The 21,951-nt window shown below is 44.9% G+C and overlaps 2 protein-coding genes across 3 annotated transcripts in view; both read right to left on the bottom strand.

Annotated features, from left to right (window-relative positions):
- The window catches only part of ATP8A2 (ATPase phospholipid transporting 8A2), a 642,805-nt gene extending 626,742 nt beyond the window's left edge, over positions 1–16,063 (bottom strand). For both annotated transcript variants that reach the window (XM_031655775.1, XM_003913687.5), the window contains exon 1: positions 15,876–16,063. In XM_031655775.1, the coding sequence (XP_031511635.1) occupies positions 15,876–15,951 (76 nt within the window). In that variant the 5' untranslated portion in view covers positions 15,952–16,063. The remainder of the gene's footprint in view (positions 1–15,875) is intronic.
- A 4,333-nt stretch (positions 16,064–20,396) lies between these two features.
- Positions 20,397–21,951, bottom strand: part of NUP58 (nucleoporin 58) — a 48,722-nt gene continuing 47,167 nt past the window's right edge. The window contains exon 16 of the mRNA XM_021929500.2: positions 20,397–20,796. Coding sequence (XP_021785192.1) covers positions 20,714–20,796 — 83 coding nt within the window. The 3' untranslated portion in view covers positions 20,397–20,713. The remainder of the gene's footprint in view (positions 20,797–21,951) is intronic.

Genomic DNA, 21,951 nt, shown 5'->3' with positions numbered 1-21,951 from the left:
TCCTGAGACAAGCTCTCCCGACCACAGGAACAGGGAACTGTGCTGAAGTGTCCTTGACGTGTCCCCCAGGAGCCAGCTTTCTTCTTTTCACTTCCTTTATCCCTTCCTTCCTTCTTTCTTTCCTCCTTCTTTCTCTCCTTCCCTCCTTTCCTTTCTTAATTCTGACACTAAATAAGATAACACAACAATATCTCAACCAAAACAGCCCTCGCCATAAAAATAACTGAAAACACTAGTAAAGATTTTTTTTTTTTTTGAAATGGAGTCTTGCTCTGTTGCCCAGGCTGGAGTACAGTGGCACGATCTTGGCTCACCGCAGTCTCTGCCTCCCAGGCTCAAGCGAATCTCCTGCCTCAGCCTCCCAAGTAGCTGGGATTACAGGCATGCACCACCACGCCTGGCTAATCTTGTATTTTTAGTAGAGACGGGGTTTCACCAAGTTGTCCAGGCTGGTCCCAAACTCCTGACCTCAGGTAATCCACCCACCCCCGCCTCCCAAAGTGCTGGGATTACAGGCATGAGCCACCACGCCCAGCCTAATAAAGTGATTTTAATCAATATATAGAAACATTTACAGATTAAAGAACGAAACCCCTATCTTTAAACTTTTAAGTTTAAACACCTATCATAAACTCTGAAAATTATAAAATTCTTCAGGTTTTAGAAAATTACAGCTCTAAATAATGTTTCAGTCACTCCAATTGTTCTCCTCTTTCTCTAGGTGCGCCTTGAAGTAAGTTGATAAATGGGTTTGTCATTTACGCCCATTTTAGTGACTGGTGAGGTGGTTAAGGCAGTGAAGCTGTGCACATCCCAACCGTCGAAGTGGACCACCATTAAACCTGGGCTGTAGCAGGTGAACCCCACCAAGAGCTCAGCCCAACACCCGCAACAGTTAGAATGTGCTACAAGAATCTAGACGTGACTAGGACTCAGCCCACCTCAAAGAGACCCACAAAAGCAGAAGCAAGTGCTTAGAGATGAATGTGTACAAACACACAAACAGAAAGAAACGTTTCAGGTGTGGAAAAGACAGGTCCATTTAGACCCTGCAGCTCAGACCCATTTGCGCTAGTTAAACTCCGGCTAAAGCATCCAGCCTGAGGCTCGTGGCTGCTCACGGCTGCCCTGGAAATCCTTGATTGCTTTCTAGGCAGAACCACCTCAGCAATGTTTCTCCCGTTACTCACTGTCTTAGTCCCAAGCACAGAATGAGCCAGTTCTCTATATTAACAAGGCTAAAGAAGGGGGAAAATTATCTTCAGAAAAGTCCAGTGAGAAGTGACTGAATCCTGTGTTTTTTAATAAGTAGTTGAACACGAAGAATCCTGTATTGGCAGGATCCACGGACAAGAGGGCCTCAGAAGATGTGTTGTTCTCCGGGGAAATCAAGGCAGAGAAAAAACGCCACCAATAAACTGTTTCAGAATCTGGAATTAATGTGGAGGTCACAGCTTTCATTCTTAGAGAGAAGAGGAAACAGCTATTTGGATTCCAAGGGAAGAACCATTCATCCCTATTAAAGTTCAGACTACCACATGGCTTAGCATAGTTCACTGAAGTGCAGGTCTGAATGGGTTCCACCTCAGCCTGCCTCCATATTCCTATCAGTGACCAGGGTAGGGGTCCCCGGGGCGGGGGGGTGGTTAATAGGACCCTACATAATGACTGAGTTCCTCTAAGTTTAACGAAGCACCATCATCACAAAGAAAACTGGTTTTGTTTCTCAGGAACGACTGAATTCTCCCATGCACTCACTGATGTGAGCAGAGTTTTATAATGCTCTTTGAAAATTAAACCCAGCCAGGGGTGGTGGCTCACACCTGTAATCCCAGCACTTTGGGAGGCCGAGGTGGGCAGATTACTTGAAGCCAGGAGTTCAAGACCAGTCTGGCCAACATGGTGAAACCTCGTCCCTACTAAAAATACAAAAATTAGCCAGGCATGGTGGCTCACGCCTGTAATCCCAGCTACTCGGGAGCCTGAGGCAGGAGAGTCGCTAGAACCCAGGAGGCAGAGGTTGCAGTGAACCGCCGAGGTCGAGCCACTGCACTCCAGCTTGGGCAACAGAGCAAAATCGTCTAAAAAAAAAAAAAATTAAGCCTAAGTCTGGGCAACACAGGGAGACCTCATCTCTACCAAAAATTTTAAAAATTAGCTGGGCATAGTGGTGTGTACCTGTAGTCCCAGCTACTCAAGAGGCTAAGGTGAGAGGATTGCTTGAGCCTGGGACGTCAAGGCTGCAGTGAGCCATGACTGCACCACTGCACTCCAGCCTGGAAACAGAGCAAGACTTTGTCTCAAACAAAAACAAAAAAACTTAAGCCCACCAGGGGGATAATTAAACTTTCCAAAGGCATTGTATCCACATGAAATTCAAATTATATGAAGAGAAGTTAGCAATCCAGTTATAGACAAAATAAAATGGAAGAGGTTCAGCTCTCTATGCCCCTGGTATATTATTCTGGAAATAATAACAATCTTTTTTAATTATTTATTTTATATGAATAGGTAACACTTCTTAAGTTTCAGGTAGTGTGAAATGCTTTATATATGTTACCTTGTTCAAGTCTCTCCATAATCCAGTGAGGGAGGTATTACTACTGACATTTTATAGAGGAAGAAAGTGAGGCTGAGCGAATGAGGTAACTTCCCCAAAGACACCCAGCTAGCAAGTGCCAGGATCAAAACATAAAAGCAGGTCTGGCTGGAGTCATCCGGACTATACCCTTGCCTAAAGAAAGGGCTGAATTCAGCCTAAACTGCAGCACAAGTCACATGAAATAGCACAGTTCAGTTGGCTTCCCTCCTCCACCAGCATGCAGGCATTTCAGCAAAAGAAAGGAAAGAGCATTGATTATTCTAGGAGGGGGGAGGGGGGAGGGATGGCATTGGGAGTTATACCTGATGTAAATGACAAGTTGATGGGTGCTGACGAGTTAATGGGTGCAGCACACCAACATGGCACAAGTATACATATGTAACAAACCTGCACGTTGTGCACATGTACCCTAGAACTTAAAGTATAATAAAATAAAATAAAAGAAAGAAAGGAAAGAGCAATATAAACTTCTTGCATGGCTAATGTGGTCCCTAACGACACTGGGTTCAGGGTTAAACCACTAAAACACTGGCGCTCTGGACATCAAAAGACTAACTAAAGCCCTTTGGAAAGGGCTTCCCCGCGGTTTATGGAACATGGAGCTGCTTATGTGGAAGAAACACTGAGCAATATAGCTCAGCAAAGCAGCCACTGGTGTGGCCCAACCCGTGGCATGTCCCACCCATCCCTGCACTTGCTCAAGGCAGTGTCACACGGCCCTGCAGCTTTTCACTGCCCCTCCTGGGACTCCTGACTGCCAGAAAACGAGGGTGGGGGTTCTAGAATCATAAGGGATTTAAGATTCATGAACACCAAGAGACAGAAGAGGCAAACAGAACTTAAATAATAAAACAATCAGAAAAAGATTTTAAAATAAGTGTAATTCATAACCTCCAGGAAATGGGTGCATATTCAATACATGAAGCAATACTAGGCTGTTATGAAAAAAGAGTCAGTTAGAAATCTTTCCAAGAAAAAATGTAATTGTTGAAATAAGAACTTAATAGATACTACAAACTGGAGAGGAAAAAACAAAACAACGCAAACCAAAGCTGAAGGGCGAATCACCGAACAAGAAGACAAAGCCAAGAGTTCTTCAAAAATGGGGCCCAAAGAGATTTAAGGAAAATTAAGAAAGCTGGAAGCAAAGACAGAAGTGGCAAGAGCAGTCTAATTCCAGAGTTGCCACCAGAACAGGGAGAATGCACAGGAGGCCACTCTCGAAGACGTGAGACATAAGGACTTCTCCACCAAAAACAAAGACCCGGCGTCAGATTGCAAGATCTTTCTAGTGTTGACTAGACAACAAATGGAATAAAAGAAATACTTAAACCATCGTATTGAAATTTCAGAACATCAAAGATAGATATATCATTAAAAACTAATGAAAACAAAACAAAAAAATAGCTAAGCTACAAAGGAACAAGAACCAGATTGATATCTATGCTCATCAGCAAACCTGGGTACGAGTAAGATAATAAAGCAGTGTACCAGAGAAAAAGAATTTTGAATCTAGAATTCCTTAGACAGCAAAACTGTCACTTACTTGTGAAGATGACATGAAAGCATTTTTAGGGACATGAAAAAAATCAGACAGATGGCCACTCACAGATGCTCCCTAAAAGATCCTCAGGGATCTACTCCAGCAATGAGAATGAAACCCAAGGAAGCACAGCTGAGTAAAGAAAGTCACACACACCTGTTACCCAGAGAAAACTAATTACTCTCTGGAACCAACTCAGGTGACTATGACAAGGAAGAAAGTAGGGGAGAGTCAGGGGTAGGGAGTAAAACCGTGCCAAGGTTTTTGCCTTCTTTTTGTTTGGAGAGGGTCTCTATGGAGAGGAAAAAGATATATATATATATACTAATTAACTCTAGCCATTGCTAGGGACAGAGTAAGTAAACATTATATGCATAATTTAAGCATACCCTCTCAAGGAATAAATTTAAATATATAATTTCAAAAAGCTAAGCAAAAATATTATCAAAAAACCTTGAAACGCCGGAAGTATAATTCATGAAAGAACATATTGATAAGTTGGATTTCGCTAAAATTAAAATTTCACCCTTGCAAAAGACACTGTTAAGAGAACGAAAGACTAGCCATGGACTGGAAAAGGATATTTGGAAAACGTACCTCTGATTTTTTTATAAAGGACTGGTATCCAAAATATACAAAGAACTCTTCAAACTCAAAACTAGGAAAACAAACAATGCAGTTAAAAAATGGACCAAAGACGCATGTCTGTAATCCCAGCGCTTTGGGAGGCCGAGGCGGGTGGATCACAAGGTCAGGAGATTGAGACCATCCTGGCCAGTATGTCCAAACCCCATCTCTACTAAAAATACAAATATTAGCTGGGCACGGTGGTACATGCCGGTAGTCCCAGTGAGGCAGGAGAATCTCTTGAACCCAGGAGGAGATTGTAGCGAGTTGAGATCGTGCCACTGTGCTCCAGCCTGGCAACAGAGTGAGACTCTGTCTCAAAAAGAAAAATGACAAAAGATCTGAACAGATGTTTCACCAAAGAAGATACACAGATGGCAATTAAATATGGAAAAACGCTGAACGTCATATGTCATGAGAAAACTACAAATTTAAATAACGAGACACCACTACACATCTATCAAACGGCTAAAATTCAAAACACTGAAAGCACCAAATGCTGATGAGGATGTGGAGCAATAGGAACTCTCATTCACTGCTGGTGGGGATGCAAAATGGTACAGCCACTTTGGATGACAATCTGGCAGTTTCTTCCAAAATACTCTTAGCATACGAACCAGCAATCACACTCCTTGGCATTTTCCCAAAAGACATGAAAACTTATGTCCACACAAAAACCTGCACAAGAGTATTTATAGCAGCTTTATCTATAATTTCAAAAAGTAAAAGCACCCAAGATCTTCTTCAGGAGGTGAATTGATAAATTGTGGTACATCTAGGCAACGGAGTATGATTCAAGGATAAAAAGAAATGAGCTGTCAAGCCATGAAATGACATGGGGGAACATTAAATGCATCTTGCTAAGTAAAGGAAGCCAATCTGAACAGGCTTCATACTATATGATGCTAACTACATGACACTGTGTAAAGAGCAAAGCTGTAACTATGGAGACAGTAAAAAGATCAGTGGTTGCGGAAGGTTACAGAGGAAGGATGGGATGAACAGCTGGAGCACAGGGGATTTTTAGGGCAGTGAAACTCTTCTGTATGATACCATAATGGGGGATACCTGTCATTATACATTGTCACGATGTGACACAGTGTGACATCATGGTGTGACTTCTGGTGCTGAATTCATAGTGTTAACACGGACAACATCACAGTGTTCACACAGATGCCATCCCACTTCCTCTGCACAACACTGCCAACATTGCCCTGTAATATCTTGTCAACATACCATCCTCCATAGAAGAGCCTGGCGGGTAGTCTCAGAACTCCGGACTAGCTCTCCTACCCTGGGGCTCTTCAGCCACACTCTGTACTCACACTCAGAAGGCCAAGATCTCCACTGAAAAATATCACAGACTGCAGACAACACAGCTCTCATCATGTGGACTCACAAATTATGAGTGAAATCAAAGTAACCACACACTGATACAAGTTATCGGACTACTAATCATCACCCAGTATTATCCTGGTTGCCAGCACTGTGTTTATTATCACAGCCCATAATTTCATCAATGTAGTTTAAAAGAAAGGCCTAAAAACTCGGTCTTGAACAATTTTAAAAGTCCAGCAGCATCCCCTGGTAATAAAACCTGCCTTTGTCTTCCTAGCGGGACTCAGAGCCACTCACAACCTAATGGTATTTGAACATTATCTATTCAGACTTTTTCTCTTTTGTATTTACTTTCTCCATTTTTCCGACATTGGAGAAAGTAATGTGTTATGAAGAAAATGTGCACTAACGGGAACACATTTTTAAATGTGTTGCTTTAAAAGGTGCTCTACTCCAATCAATGACTGGTCTCTGAGAAGAAAAAAGTGCTGCTGAGATGCCCACTGGTCTTAAAGAAGGTTGTTGTGGAGGGTATGAAGATTTGTCATGCAGTCAAAAGTGAGATTAACCATAAATCTGACTTTTGGAGTGAGGAGTGTGTTGAAGATCCTCTCCATAAATACTGACTGATAATATCAGACAATACTAAAAGACTCAGGCAAACAGATTCTATTAGAGATTAGGTTCAAAGAAATATATTATTATTTCCTAGTGCCATAACCCAGTTCATTTTCAAAATTAACTTAAGGTGGATATCTCAGAGTGTGCCTGAGGGAGACATTCACTCAAGAGGAAGATAAATAACCCTGAAAAAAAAATGCTGGAGGGAGGGGGCAGAGAAGAAAAACAATTTTTTTTTAATACTTGGAGAATCCAAAGACATGGCTTTAGTTCTTTCACACTGGTACTATCGTTGGAAGATCAGACAAGTCCCTGGATCTTCACCTTTCATGACCTTGGTTTCCCTGTGAAGCAACGGGGGTGTTGACTGTCAGATAATTTTATTTCTGAAAGTCTGCAATTCCATAAATAATCAATTAAAGTATTTGGACTAGATGATCTATAATTTGTTCACCAATAGAAATATAATGCAGACCACATATACAATTTTAAACTTTCTAGCAGCTGCACTAAAAAAGTAAAAGGAAATACATAAAATAATTTTAATAATATATTTTATTTAACCTCACATATCCAAAATATTATTTCGATATATAATAAACAGAAAACATGGTGAATGAACTGTTTCATTTTCCTTTTTCGTACTAAGTCTCAGAAATCCAGTGCATATTTTACCGTTACAGCCCAGCTCAGTCGTGACTCACCATTTCTTCAGCCACACCCAGCTAGTGGCCACTCTACTGCACAGCAAAGATCTGCAAAGTCACCTTCAACTTGAATAATCTGACTCTACAGAGTATTGCCTGCTCTGTACGAAGTCTCTCGGGCTCTCTAAAGGACAAATATTAGACAAGCAAGGTACAAGCTCAACAATTCTACTTGCCCAAGACCAGGGAGAGCTCCTCCCTCATCTCTCATCTCCCTCGCTTCCATTTGTACGGCTTGATTGCAACCCAGCTGTTTTCCATTATCACTTGCACTTCTCTCTGATGCCGCCCAGGTTCAGGTCTCATTATTTTGCACCTAGAGTCTTATAATAGGCCCTAACTGTGCATTTCATTTACAATCTTCACTCATCCCTGTGTTTGCATCCAGCCGAGAAACCTATTCAGTTGCTTGCCCAAGCTGGTGTCTTCCCTTCCGGAAAATCTGCCCAAACTCTAACACCAGAAAATCAGACACTAGAAGAGTTCAATCAAGTTGAATGAATGTATTTCCAAGCTTCAGGAAGGGGCAACAGGAAAATGAACTTAGAGTGGATCCAGAAAGACTGTGTGTTTCTGTTATTCTCTCCAGCACAAATGGACAGCAGACTAACTTGGGGACATGGCAGGCTGGGGCGGGGGACGCCGCAGAAACGGCACACTATCTTACACGTTTAGCAGGGCCCGCTCCGCCGAGTCCCAGAAGACCCCTTAGTTTGTTTGCTACATATACAGTAACCACTGCTTTGAGGGTTAAACACAGAAATTCCGCAGTTTTAAAACCAATGTTATGTTTCCTCGATGCATTAGAATAAAGACAATAAAAAGAAAATGGAAGAGACTTAAATAAGGATAATCATTATGTGGCTAAAAATAGCTGGTAAGAGGCCTGATCCCATGGCGCAGTGACTGAATATATTATCAGCCAGGCCACTGTTCTCTCCTTTGAATATGAATGAACTGCTCCCCAATACTCACATATCATGACCTTGAAAAAAGCAACTGTCTTTGAACTAAACATCTGGAATGAGATTGCAAATGTCAGCACAGAGAAGTACTCACTCATTCCGTGGAGTAGTTCGCTTACCCTAGTTTCCTACATAATCAGTCTCTGTAATGTGCTTAAAATATTTACAGTAATCCTGGGATCCTCGGTGCCGTGTCTGGCTTACACAGTATCTCTAGAGACAGAAAAGGGAGAAGGAGCACCCGAATGCTTCCCTGCAATGTGTGAAATGTACATTGCTGATGATTTGGCAAAAGATTACACAAGACAGGAACACTTACTTCTGAATGCAAAACCTCTGAATCAAAAGTAACGAGCCTGCCTTAACGTTCTCTGCAAAAGAGGGGAAAAGGAAAAACACATTTCTCCTATCTGGAGTATTTCTTCTCTCCTGCCTTTACTTAAAAAGAAAAGTATACAAATAGGTATATAGAATTTTTAAATGGGAAGCAATAACAATATATTTCTCAGAGGGATGGTGTGAAGACCAGTAAGAAAAATATGCGAAAAACACTAAAGACGTGTTCGTAATTACCTTTATTATCTTTATTCTCACACCACCAGACTCACTTCCTTTGCTCTCTTCCCAACAGCACTGCCTGCCCTCAGGTGGTAGCATGAGTATCCAGGTGGAGGCAGAGCTACCAGAGTAGCTAGGACAGCAGGGGCGAGGAGCTAGGACGAGACTGAACTAGGACAGCAGGGACGGAGCTAGGACAGCAGGGACGGAGACAGCCAAGTGCTGTCAGTTATGCTGGCTAGTGAGGAATATGTGGAGGAGCTGCTTCACGCGCAATTTTGGAACCCTTTAGCTATTCACCCTGTATATGGAACAGATGCTAAAAAGAAAAAAAACATGTCAGCTTGGAAAGCAGAAACCCCTACTAACCAACTCTGAAGTGAGATCTCCAGTGAAAGCCAAAAATAACAAAGTTCTCTTCTCTGTGACAAGAAGAGGGTGTTAAAAATTCAGGCAACCTGAAGCAAACCAATCAAAATGGCATAAATCTTCCTGTAACATTTTACCATATTCCTGAATGCAGCTTTTTCTACACTCACCTGGGAATGATCGTGATGGAAAGCAAAATGGGCAGTATTTATAAACTAATGATTACAAAAAAAAAAAAACCATGCAAAACTCTGGGGAAAAAACAGAATGAGGATTAGATCACTTTTTAGCATGAAATATGATGAAATATTATATGACAAGCTTAACAGGGGCAGGGCGGGAGGGAAGAAATGAAGCATCAGAGCAAGAGACCTGTTCACACAAACACGCGCACACGTATCAGTGGTAATATTGGGCCCAGTAGCCATCCCCCATCACAGCTGGGGGGCGACCAGCATCATTCATGTGCTCTTTGTTTTTCTTTAGAGAAAGGGTCTTGCTCTGTTGTCCAGGCTGGAATAAGGTGGTGCAGTAGCTCATTGCAGCCTCGAATTCCTGGGCTCAAGTGATCCTTCCACCTCAGTCTCTCAAGCAGCTGGGACTACAGGCATGTGCCACGATGCCTGGCTATTTATAAATTTTTTGTAGAGATGGGGTCTCACTATGTTGTACAGGCTGGTCTCGAACTCCTGGCCTCAAATGACCTCCCAAAGTGCTGACATTACACACGTGAGCCACCAGGCTTGGTCATTCAAGTACTGTTTTGTTTTGTTTTGTTTTGTTAGAGACAGGGTCTTACTCTGTCGCCCACACTGGAGTGCAGTGGTGCAATCTTGGCTCACCACAACCTCCCCCTCACAGACTCAAGTGATTCTCCTGCCTCAGCCTGCTGAGTTACAGGGATTACAGGCGCACACCACAACCACCTGGCTAATTTTTATACTTTTAGGGTTTCACCATGTCGGCCAGGCTGGTCTTGAACTCCTGACTTCAAATGATCCACCTGTCTCGGCCTCCCAAAGTGCTGGGAGCGCAGACATGAGACACTGTGCCCAGCCCATCCAGGTACTTTTACGACACATCTGTGCAGGCAGACCCAGGAAGCCACTGGGGTGTGACAGGTCCCCACGCCTTACTCTATTCCTGGAAGGGCTCTCTCCTTTCCTAGAGTAGGTCCTGTTTCTGTGTTTGCCCTTGATGATGATGGGGAGAGACTCCCAGGGCATGGGTGAGATCACTTTTTTATTTTTAGCCCTTCTTAATGGTTGTTAACATTCGTGCTGAGCACTTTTCCCAGCCTAAGTGGATGTAAATAACATCTTGTATCCAGTGTGGTATTGACCAGAAGTTATATTTAGTAAATGTAAAGATCCAAGGAGGAAGAATAGAGACCCTTCTTTAGAGGCACTGTATACACTTCCTCTCATAAATGCTTAAAAACATTTTTGAAAACAACTATAAAATATTCCATTGCCTAGCTGGCACCTCTGTCTGAGGGGGTTTTAAGATAACGTATCCGTTGTAAATGTAAAACCAATTATTGGACAACAGAAGGCATCCACAGAGGTGCTTATTGGCCACGTGTGGGGTAGAAGACAGCCTTGTAGGCAGGACTCCTTTCAACAGAAGGTGATGACCTTCAGAGCCCCTAGACGATGAACAACACTCTATCCAGATTCAGAGCTCCTGGTGAGTAAGCGCTTATTTCTGTAACCATTTACACCTGGATAATCACAGTAACAGAACATTTCAATTCTCCTGTGATGACTATGCAGTCCTCTCCTAGTTAGGCCTCCATCATTAGATTTAGAGGGGAAAATAATAAAGGAAGTTTTTGCCAATTCTTCTATTACATAGGATAAATGCCTAGATGGAGGACTTTGCCTCAGATGACGATGGGCAGCATGGGAGAAATCTGACATGCTGTCTATATCATCTTGATTATGTGTCAATTAATGCATGCACTTACATGCACATACCCACAGACCACTACCAACCACCCATGAAGTGCAAACTCTTATTTTTATCTGTAACAGAAGTAAATGAACCTTTTGAATGTCATATAGGTAGAAATGACAGTGTTAAAACCTGAATTCAGGCAGGGTACGGTGGCTCATGCCTGTAATCACAGCACTTTGGGAGGCTGATGCGGGCGGATCATGAGGTCAGGAGATCGAGACCATCCTGGCTAACATGGTGAAACCCCATCTCTATTAAAAATACAAAAAAAAAAAAAATTAGCCTGGCGTGATGGCAGGCACCTGTAGTCCCAGCTACTCGGGAGACTGAGGCAGGAGAATGGCGTGAACCCAGGAGGCGGAGCTTGCAGTGAACCAAGATCGCACCACTGCACTCCAGCCTGGGTGACAGAGCGAGACTCCGTTTCAAAAAAAAAACTGAATTCTCTTTAACCCTAAAGTCTGGGGTTTTAACCCCTAGATATACTGCCCTTGAGAAACTTCCAAACAGAATCTAGACCATTAGACCAAGTTCAAAAGCTGCCCATGACAGAGATGAGTAAAATCTGTAATTACTGAGCACACACAGGGTAGTACAGGGAATGGAAGCAGGAGAAATTAGATTATTATCTTTATTTCCTGTCAAGGAAGAGAAAACAATATAGAATCAATGAGAGTATTCTGTTCCATTTAGATCTGATATTGAACTAGGCAGGTGGACAATAAGAACCACATTGGACTTGCTAATTAGCTGGTCCTGACAGAAATTACGCAGCAAGTAAGGAATTTCTCTGAATTGTTTTTTCCATTTGTGAAGTGAAGGGATCAGACCATCTCTGAGACATCCTCCAGCTATTACATTCTCACATTAGCTCTGCTTGTATTTTCAGCTGCCCTGATTCTCCTCCTTGAAACTTAAGGCAAGTTGTTCTGGCAAAAACAGCAAACATACATTAAAAAACATCTTTGATGACCAGCAGAGGGCAGGGTGAATTGGGCATGGAATTTAGAGGAGGGCTCCAGGGGCAGTTTCTAGAAGATTTGTAGCCCTGATTGGGGGCGGTGGCTCATGCCTATAATCCCAGCACTTTGGGAGGCCGAGGTGGGTGAATAACGAGGTTAAGAGATCGAGATCATCCTAGCCAACATGGTGAAACCCCGTCTGTACTAAAAATACAAAACTTAGCTGGGTAAGGTGGCGCGTGCCTGTAGTCCCAGCTACTCTGAGGGCTGAGGCAGCAGGATTGCTTGAACCCGGGAGGCGGAGGTTGCAGTGAGCTAAGATCACACCACTGCACTCCAGCCTGGCGACAGACTCAAAAAAAAAAAAAAAAGGAATATTTGTAGTTCTCTGGGTTCTGCATTTGGTCTGTGCACTTCCTGCCTGCCTGTTCTTTCACGAAGTCCAGAAATTCAGTAAGATAGGGAAGAGCTTCTGCCCTAGACAGCACTGATGCTGTCATCCATAGAGAGCAACGTCCTTCCTTTCTGTCCCCACTGCTCCCCTCCCACAACCCCGACACCCATATTCACATGCACACAGTTAATTTCCTTACTCATCTGGGTCAAGGTGAGAGCAGAGAGTTGAGAGCTCTTCCCAAGTACATTATAATCACTGCCTAGACCATAAGCTCCATGAGACACACTGCTGTATTCACTGCTCTGTCTCTAGCACCTAGAACCATGCCTGGCACATAGAAGGCACTGATACATATTTGTCACTGACTTTGTTTCCATTCCAAGGGGCTCCACCCGGAGCAGACTATAAGCACTATAAGGGCAGGAGGATCCCCATGGTCACAAATCTTTGGATTTTCATCATTTGGCAAAATGAGACACACTGGCACCAAGCAGATATTTGGGGAAAGGTAAAACTGATCAAAGTGCAATTGAATGTGCAGAATCAAAGATGGTTCAGACAAGAAAATATTCCAGAATTATTTTTAAAAAGAATATACAGCTCAGCATATAATCTTGAGGCTATGACCTGCAATCCTTTCATCATTAGTTTATTTTTTAAAAATGAAAAGTAGCAGACTTCATTAAAAATCACACATCTTTGTTTAGTATTTTTATGGGAGTATACGACTGTCAGGCCCTTTGCCCCTGTTTCCATCAGTGTCCCCAGAAGCCCACACTATGCAGATCCTCTTTCTTCCCCATACATTATGCAAATACCCTAAACAGACCCAACCTCAGAGCCTCCACTCTGTCTCCTGGAACTTTCAGCCTGTCATCAGCAAGATCCCCCACAACCCGACCCCTCTGACTATTCCTGAAACTTCTTGCCTTAACTGCTGTGCCAGGAGGACCCTGCTCCCCACGGTTACTCTCAGATCACTGCCTTCCCCCTTGCTCCCTAAAAGCTCCCTGCGTTGATGTTCATGCCATCAGACTACAGGACAGTCTCAGAACAAAGTGACCTCTCTTGAACTCACATCTTCCCCCAGCCACCTGTCAATCTGCTTCTCCCCCCCTTTTCTGCAATATTCACCCAAAAGAGTTTTCTGGACTTGCTGTTTCCAGTTCCTGTCCTGTTACTCTCTTACACCTGCTCTATCAGGCACTGTTCCTCACAATGATAGGTTAACAGCTCTCTTCAAGATCACCAGTGACCTCCACTGACACGACAGTTCTCCAGTCTCATCTTCACTGAGCTCAGCAGCACTGGACACAGGTGCACCCCACCCCTCCCTGAACATCTCCTCACTGAGTTTCAGAGCACCCCTTCTGGGTTTCCAGGGACCTCCCTGGCCATCCTCTCAGGCCCTTTCTGTTGTCCCTCATCTCCCTGACCTCAAAATGTTAGAGTGCCCAGGACTGTATCCAAGGACCCCTCTTTTCTAGGTCACATCTATACATATTGACAGCTGATCACAGAATTCTTAGGGGCCGGTGTGAAATGAAAATGTGGGCCCCTTGTTCAAAAATTAAGACTTTCAAGACAGCAACATTGGGCAGAACATCCAAGCAAGTGCCTACTCTTGTAAGAGGCAGACTCTGAGCAGCTGCAGGGTATACACTCTTGGAGCCGGTCCTGCCGACGACTCTTGAATGCAGATACCTTGCACACTCCCCGGAGCCCAGACTCATAAACCCAGCTCTCTACTAATCATCTCCACTTGGCTCTGCGGTAGGCATTTCAGACCAAATTCTTCACACCTGCCCTCTCCGCAAAAGAGAACCCTGGTCCTCCGCAGCTTCCCCATCTCAGCAAGGGGTGCATTCCTCCGGTGTCTCAGACCAACACCCTTGGGGCCATCTTTAATTCTTTTATTGTACTGAAGCCCCACATCCAAATCACAAGCAAATGCCTTTGGCTCCACCTGCGAAGGTACAGAGGGTGTCCCCAGGTCTCCCCAGGCTGCCGCCACCTCACGCCTGTATCCCTGCGCCCTCCCATTGTCTCTTGGCCGCAGCTCTTCCCCGCTATTTAGTCTTGACCCTGCGCCCCGTGACCCCTTCAGGCTGGGATTCTCCTTAAAATGAATATGAAAGTGTCCTGACTTTACCCAAGTTTAACAAACATTGGCTTAAATTACCTGATAAGCTTGCTTCCCTCTCACATTACTCAACTACAGAAATACTAAAGTCGCTTATTTTCATGCGCCTATTTTCTCAAAACAAATAAAAAAGCACGAAGACAAGTGACCCCAGCTCCAAACTGTACACCCTCTACCTTCCTCATGTCAAAGATCTGCCTGCAAATTTGCCGCAGTCCTGAAACGGTAAGAAATCATTTTGGGGGCTCCTCTCTACGTCTGCATTAACTAATGGTCTAGGTAACCTTATCAAGTGTCATAGCCACATAACATCCAGCTGCACGACATCATGGTTTCTAAATGTGTTCTATAATCATAGAACGCAGGCCTCTAACAGTGCGAAGGGTCAGGGATGTTATATGCGTTTTTGGGTTTAGGTTTCGAGTTCTAACACCCAGGCGCCTACAGGCAGGGTGTGTGTGCACCTGTGTGTGTGCGCGCGCGTGTGCATGTGTGTGTTCGTCTCCAGGTGGTCGTATGCACGGACGGTTATGAGCCAGTACGTCGCCGCTGTGCGCGCGAGGACCCGGGGCTCCAAGTGGTGAGAATCACTGGAGGAACCTTTCGGATGCCTTTTCCCCCCTCTGCCTTTGAGCTCTGCAGCACCGCGGGCCGGCCGCCGGCGGGGAAGGCTGCATCTTCCCGCGCCACCCAACAGTGCCCACCACCGCGGGGACTGCCGCCTAGGTCACCTCCCTGAGCTGCATCCGCGCGTAGGGGCGCACGGGCACGCGCACAGGGCGCGCGCACACACACACGCACGCGCACGCGCGCACACACATTTGTACAGGGACGACCCGGGGGGTCTCTGACGCCCGCCGCTCCCGTCGCCCGGGCCTGGGGCCTTTTGGCCCCGCAGGTGCAGCGACGCCCAGTCCCCGTGCGGCCAGCGCGCGGCGTCCGCGGATCCTGCAGCCCGGGGAGCCCGGGGAGCCCGGGGAGCGGAGCAGCGCGCGGGCGGGGCAGTGTCGCAGAACCGCAGACGCGCCCCGCGCCGCCCCCGCCCCGGGCCCACTCCCCCCCCGCCGCGCCCCTCCCAGCTCACCCACGGACGAGCGGATCCTCGACCTCCGCGGCAGGGACATCTTAAGAGCCTTGTCCAGGCCTGCGCCGTTCAGCATCTCGCCCGTGTGGGGGGCTCGGAGGCCCCGGGCGAGCGACGGAGGCTACGCGCAGGGCTGGGCGCAGGGTCCGCGGCCCGAGGGCCATGGGTGGGCCAGCACCTCGCCGGGCTGCTAGCTGGCCGGGACCGCCCGCGCCTGTGCCGGGCAGCGCCCGAGGCTGCGCCGTCCGTGCCGCAGCGGCCAATGCGGCAGCGCCCGCGAACGGCACCGCGGCGGGCCCCGCTGGCCCGGGCTGCGGCGTGGGGGCGGGGGACCGGCCCTGAGCGGAGCCCCGCGGGAGGAGGAGCGGACGGGAGGCTGGGAGGGATCCGCAATGTTACGCAGGACGGGGGGCTTTTAGGTGTCGGGGAAGGCGATGGGGAGGGCTTGGTGGGGTGGGGGATTGGGCCTGTGCTTTCGTGGGCTCTTCCAGGAGAAGGGTGCCCCTGGGGGACTTGGAGTCTCTGCCTGTCTGCTGCCTATTTACCTGCCTGTCACTTGTCATGTGGAAGTGGAGGCGCTGTGATCCCCCAGGACGCATCCTGCCCCTTTCTTTTCGCAATTTCTGTTCTTCCGTGCCCAGCCTGGTGGTCTCTGTTCAGGGTCTTCGTGGAAGGGTTATTACCAAAGTGTCTGATGTGTGGCTTGGCACTAGAGAAGGTCGGGGGTCTCCAGCCCCCCACTCTACACAACCTGCCCGGCATTCTAACCACGCATATTAAAGCTGCAGGTAGCCCTAAGGAACCTTAGCAGCACTCTCCCGCGAGCACACACACACGCACACGCACAGACCCATCGACACACACTCACACTTTCATAAAACAAAACCATCGAGAGGTAAGGTGACTTGTTCAAGGTCACTTGATCTATTTTTTGTTTTTACTTATCGCATAATGTTTAGACTGTGCTTGATCTTTCTGGGCACAATCCCATGAAGATAAAAAGCTAAATCTTTATCATGCCTGTGACATTCTGACCTCGGAGCAAAAACGGAACAAAACAAAAATAAAACCGTTCAGGTGAAAGTCTGACCTTGCATTTACTGATGCGATCATTACATTTCTTTTAACCTAAATTAACATTAGGGACTGACAAGGAGGAGTACAGAGTTCAGCAGGAAGAATCTGTGCTAGCAAAGACAGCAGTGCGGCCTGAGCCCCTCCTGCCTGGCCTCTGCTTCTGATTTTATTTTCTTTTACTTTTTTTTTTTTTTTTTTTTAGTCGGAGTTTTGCTTTTGTTGTCCAGGCTGGAGTGCAATGGCGCGATCTCGGCTCACTGCAACTTCTGCTGCCCGGCTTCAAGCGATTCTCGTGCCTCAGCCTCCCGAGTAGCTGGGATTATAGGCGCCTGCCACCACGCCCGGTTAATTTTTGTATTTTTAGTAGAGACAGGGGTTTCACTATGTTGGCCAGGCTGGTCTCGAACTCCTGACCTCAGGCGATCCACCTGCCTCAGCCTCACAAACTGCTGTAATTACAGGCGTGAGCCACCACACCCGGCCTTTGCTTCTAATTTTCTTAAGAACATCCAGGCCAGGCAAGTTACATTGAAAACTGCAGGCTGGTAAGAATCTACACTAGGCCGGGCGCGGTGGCTCAAGCCTGTAATCCCAGCACTTTGGGAGGCCGAGACGGGCGGATCACAAGGTCAGGAGATCGAGACCATCCTGGTTAACACGGTGAAACCCCGTCTCTACTAAAAAAAATACAAAAAACTAGCCGGGCGAGGTGGCGGGCACCTGTAGTCCCAGCTACTCGGGAGGCTGAGGCAGGAGAATGGCGTAAACCCAGGAGGCGGAGCTTGCAGTGAGCTGAGATCCGGCCACTGCACTCCAGCCTGGGCCACAGAGCGAGACTCCGTCTCGAAAACAAACAAACAAACAAACAAACAAAAAAAGAATCTACACTAAATGTAGCTTCAGTTAGGGTTCTTTACCTGTCTCTTCTGGGCCCTCAAAACATTTTCTGATAAAAAAAATGCATCTTTGGCCGGGCGCGGTGGCTCACGCCTAGAATCCCAGCACTTTGGGAGGCCGAGGTGGGTGGATCACGAGGTCAGGAGATCGAGACCATCTATGGTATTAGACCCCCATGTACGTGGCATATGAATAGACAAATAGATCACTGAACATTAACAAAATTAATGATACCATTACCAATCAAACAGTATTAAGTATTAAGTAACATTAAGTCCTTTAATGTTGTTCTTACAGACATGAGCTACTGCATCTGTCTACATAAACACTTGTATTTTTTAGTAGAGACAGGGTTTCACCATGTTAGCCAAGATGGTCTCGATCTCCTGACCTTGTGATCCACCTGCCTTGCATCCCAAAGTACTGGGATTACAGGCATGAGCCACCGCGCAAGTCTTTTTTGTTTGTTTGTTTGTTTGTTTTTTAGACAAGGTCTCACTTTGTCACCTAGGCTGAAGTGTACGGGTATGATCTTGGCTCACCGCAGACTCGAATTCCTAGACTCAAGTGATCTTCCCACCTCACCCTCTCGGGTAGCTGGGACTACAGGTGAGCACCAACACTTCCGGCTTATTTTTGTATTTTGTGTAGAGACAGGCTTTCACCACATTGCCCAGGCTGGTCTTGAACTCCTGAGTTCAAGTGATCCACCAGCCTGGGCATCCCAAAGTGCAGGGATTACAGGTGTGAGCCACTGCACCTGGCCTGGAATTTTTGTTTGATGTGTTCACTTACCTATTCCAACACTTAAAAACATGTCTGACACATAATAGTTGCTCACAAATATTTGTTAGCTAATTAGATGAATCTAGAAATGGTGTATACATAAGAATGAGTTGCATAATATGCAAATGGACAATAAGCATGTGAATAAAGATGTTCAACATTAGTCATTAGGGAAATGCAAATCAAAAGCACAATGAGATATTACTTCATGCTCACTGGGATGGCTATTAATAAAAAAGACAGACAATAAAGGATATGAAACCTTCATACATTGCCGGTAAGAATGTAAAATGGTGCAGCAACTTTGGAAAACTTTGGCAGTTCCTCAAAATATTAAATGTAGAGTTACCATATGACCCAGCACCTCTGCTTCTAGGTATATACCCCAAGATAATTGGAATCATGCATTGACACAAAAATCTTTCCATGCGTATTCATAGTAGTAATACTCAATAGCCAAAAAACAGAAACAGATGTTCATCAGCTGATGCTTGGATGAATAAAATGTGTTATACCCACACAATCAAATATTATTTGACAATAGGCCAGGCACAGTGGCTCATGCCTGTAATCCTAGCACTTTGGGAGGCTGAGGCGGGCGGATTGCCTGAGCTCAGGAGTTTGAGACCAGCCTGGGCAACACAATGAAACCTGTCTCTACTAAAATACAAAAAGCCAGCCAAGTGTGGCAGCGTGTGCCTGTAATCCAAGCTACTCAGGAGGCTGCGGCAGGAGAATTACTTGAACCAGGAGGCGGAGATTGCAGTGAGCCGAGATCGCGCCACTGCACTCCAACCTGGGTGACAGAGACTCCATCTCCAAAAAAATAAAAAATAAAAAAAGTTATTTGACAATAGAAAGGAATGAAGTACTACTCGTACATGCTACAACATGGATAGCCCTTGAAAACCTTATGTGAAGTGAAAGAAGATGGTCACATTTATATAAACTAATCCAGAACATGCTAGAGAGGCAGAGAGTAATGATTACCTAGGGCTTAGGGTGGAATAAGGAGTAACAAAATGTTCTTACGGGGTTTGTTTTTTGGAGGAGGGGGAGGTGACAAAAAATGTTCTAAAACTAGACTGTGGCCAGGCATGGTGGCTCGTGCCTGTAATGCCAGCCCCTTGGGAGGTCAAAGTGGGAGGATCATTAGAGGCCAGGAGTTCAAGACCAGCCTGGGCAACACAGAGAGACCTTATCTAAAAAAAAAAAAAAAATTAACCAGGTATAGTGGCACGTGCCTGTAGTTCCAGCTACTTGGGAGGCAGATGCTGGAGGACTTTTTGAGCCCAGGAGTTGGAGGTTGCAGTGAGCTATGATCACCCCACTGCACTCCAGTCTGGGTGAAGAGACTATCTCTAAAAAAAAAATTTTTTTTTTTTGACAGAGTCTCGCTCTGTCACCCAAACTTGAGTGCAATGGTGCAATCTCAACTCACTGCAACCTCTGTCTCTGGGTTCAAGCGATTCTCGTGCTTCAGCCTCCCAAGTAACGGGCACCTGCCACCAAACCCAGCTAATTTTTGTATTTTTAGTAGAGACGGGGTTTTGCCATGTTGCCCAGGCTGGTTTTGAACTCCTGAGCTCAGGCAAGTCGAAAAAAATTTTTTTAAATTAAAACTAGACTGTGATAATATTGTACAACTTTGTGAATACACTAAAAACTACTGAATTTTACTTCAAATGGATGAACTGTAATGGTATGTGAATTATATCTCAATAAAATGTTATTTTTTTAACAAAAGAGTGAGTTGCATAATTGGAATTTAAAAGTATTTAATTCACTATACTTGGTCAATTTTATTTTGCACCAACTTTTCCTACTCTGAGTTTTCCACCAATGTCTTCTATACATTGAATTAGTGGTCTGCTTCCCAGTTCCTCTAAATACTCCTAGGATCTGGTATATGAGCCATTAGATTGTCCTTTAACACCAAGGGCAACTTTTATTTCCTTAATTCTAAACATCTTGACCAAATCTACTCTAAATTTAACGCGCTTTTCTTAAATAATGGGATTTACAAAATGAGAATTAGAAGTTCCTTAAAGGTAGATATTTGTTGATTCAAGGACTGCTCAGAACTGGATTTTTCTTCCTACTTCATTGGTTTCTGTAACACTGGGTTTTCGAAATTCAGTTAAAACCTGTGATTTGTTGCCTGAGAGAAAGAGAAAAATCGTTTAGACTGTATTATGACAATAGTTAATACTTATTGCATCTTACAGGAACATATTTAAGCACCTTACATATGCTAACCAATTTTAATCTTCACAGTCAACCTATAAGATGGATTCTTATCTTCATTTTACTAATGAGGCACAAAGATATTAAATAACTTGCCTAACTAGAGCCACCAAGTGATAAAGCTGAGATTCTAACCCTAGTAGCATGGTTGCAAGGCCTATGTGGAGAACGATCAGCAGGGAGGGCCACTGAAGCAACCCTTTTCCCACTGCATTATTTAATTAATAAACATTAATAGAATCCAGTTAAACGGTAAGCAAAAACAAACCCAAACTAAAACAAGACAGGGCTCCTGTCCTGGGATTACACAGCCTAATATGGGAGACAAAGATACCACCAAATAATACAAATATAACTAGGTAAGCCTGTATTAGAAGGTCCAAAGTCCAACCAGAGTGAAGAGGTACAAACTAACTTTGTCCAGGGGAGTTAGAGAAGGATGAGGAAAGATGATGCTGAAGGGCTAACATTGACTCCATACAAAGGACACAGCCCCTGTTGTGAAAGAGCATAGTGTTTGGGAATGGCCTTGGTGTGGGACAGTGTCAGAAGGGACTGGTAAAAGTAGAGGTCGGACTCTGAGGGGCTTTTTATGTTATGAAAGAGTTTGAAATAAAGAGTACCAATGAGTATGGGCTTGAAAGGATCCTGTTCGTGAAGATAACTGTAGGAACTCTGATGATGAACAACAGTAGACAAAAGAAAGCAGGGACACCAAGTAGCAAACTGCTTTAACAATCGACGTAAGAGGCAAAAAGAAGCAAAATAAATTATCTGTAATTTATTTCTCTTTTAGACATATAAGCCATATTTGGTCCCAGAACCATGGTCTGCACCATCTAAAGCAGCATGGTGTAACAGAAATATAATGCGAGTCACATATACAACTTTAAATTTTATACTAGCCAGGTGTGATGGTGTGCGCCTATAATCCTAGCTACTTGGGAGGTTAAGATGGAAAGATTACTTGATCCCAGGAGTTCAAGACCAGCCTGGGCAACGTAACAAGACCCCCCATCTCAAATAATAATAATAATAATAATAATAATACATTTTATACTAAACACAT

The sequence above is a fragment of the Papio anubis genome, chromosome 15 (genome assembly GCF_008728515.1).
Source record: "Papio anubis isolate 15944 chromosome 15, Panubis1.0, whole genome shotgun sequence".
NCBI lineage: Eukaryota > Metazoa > Chordata > Mammalia > Primates > Cercopithecidae > Papio > Papio anubis.
Note: the sequence above shows the minus strand (reverse complement) of the source record. Positions and strands in the feature narration are given on the sequence as shown.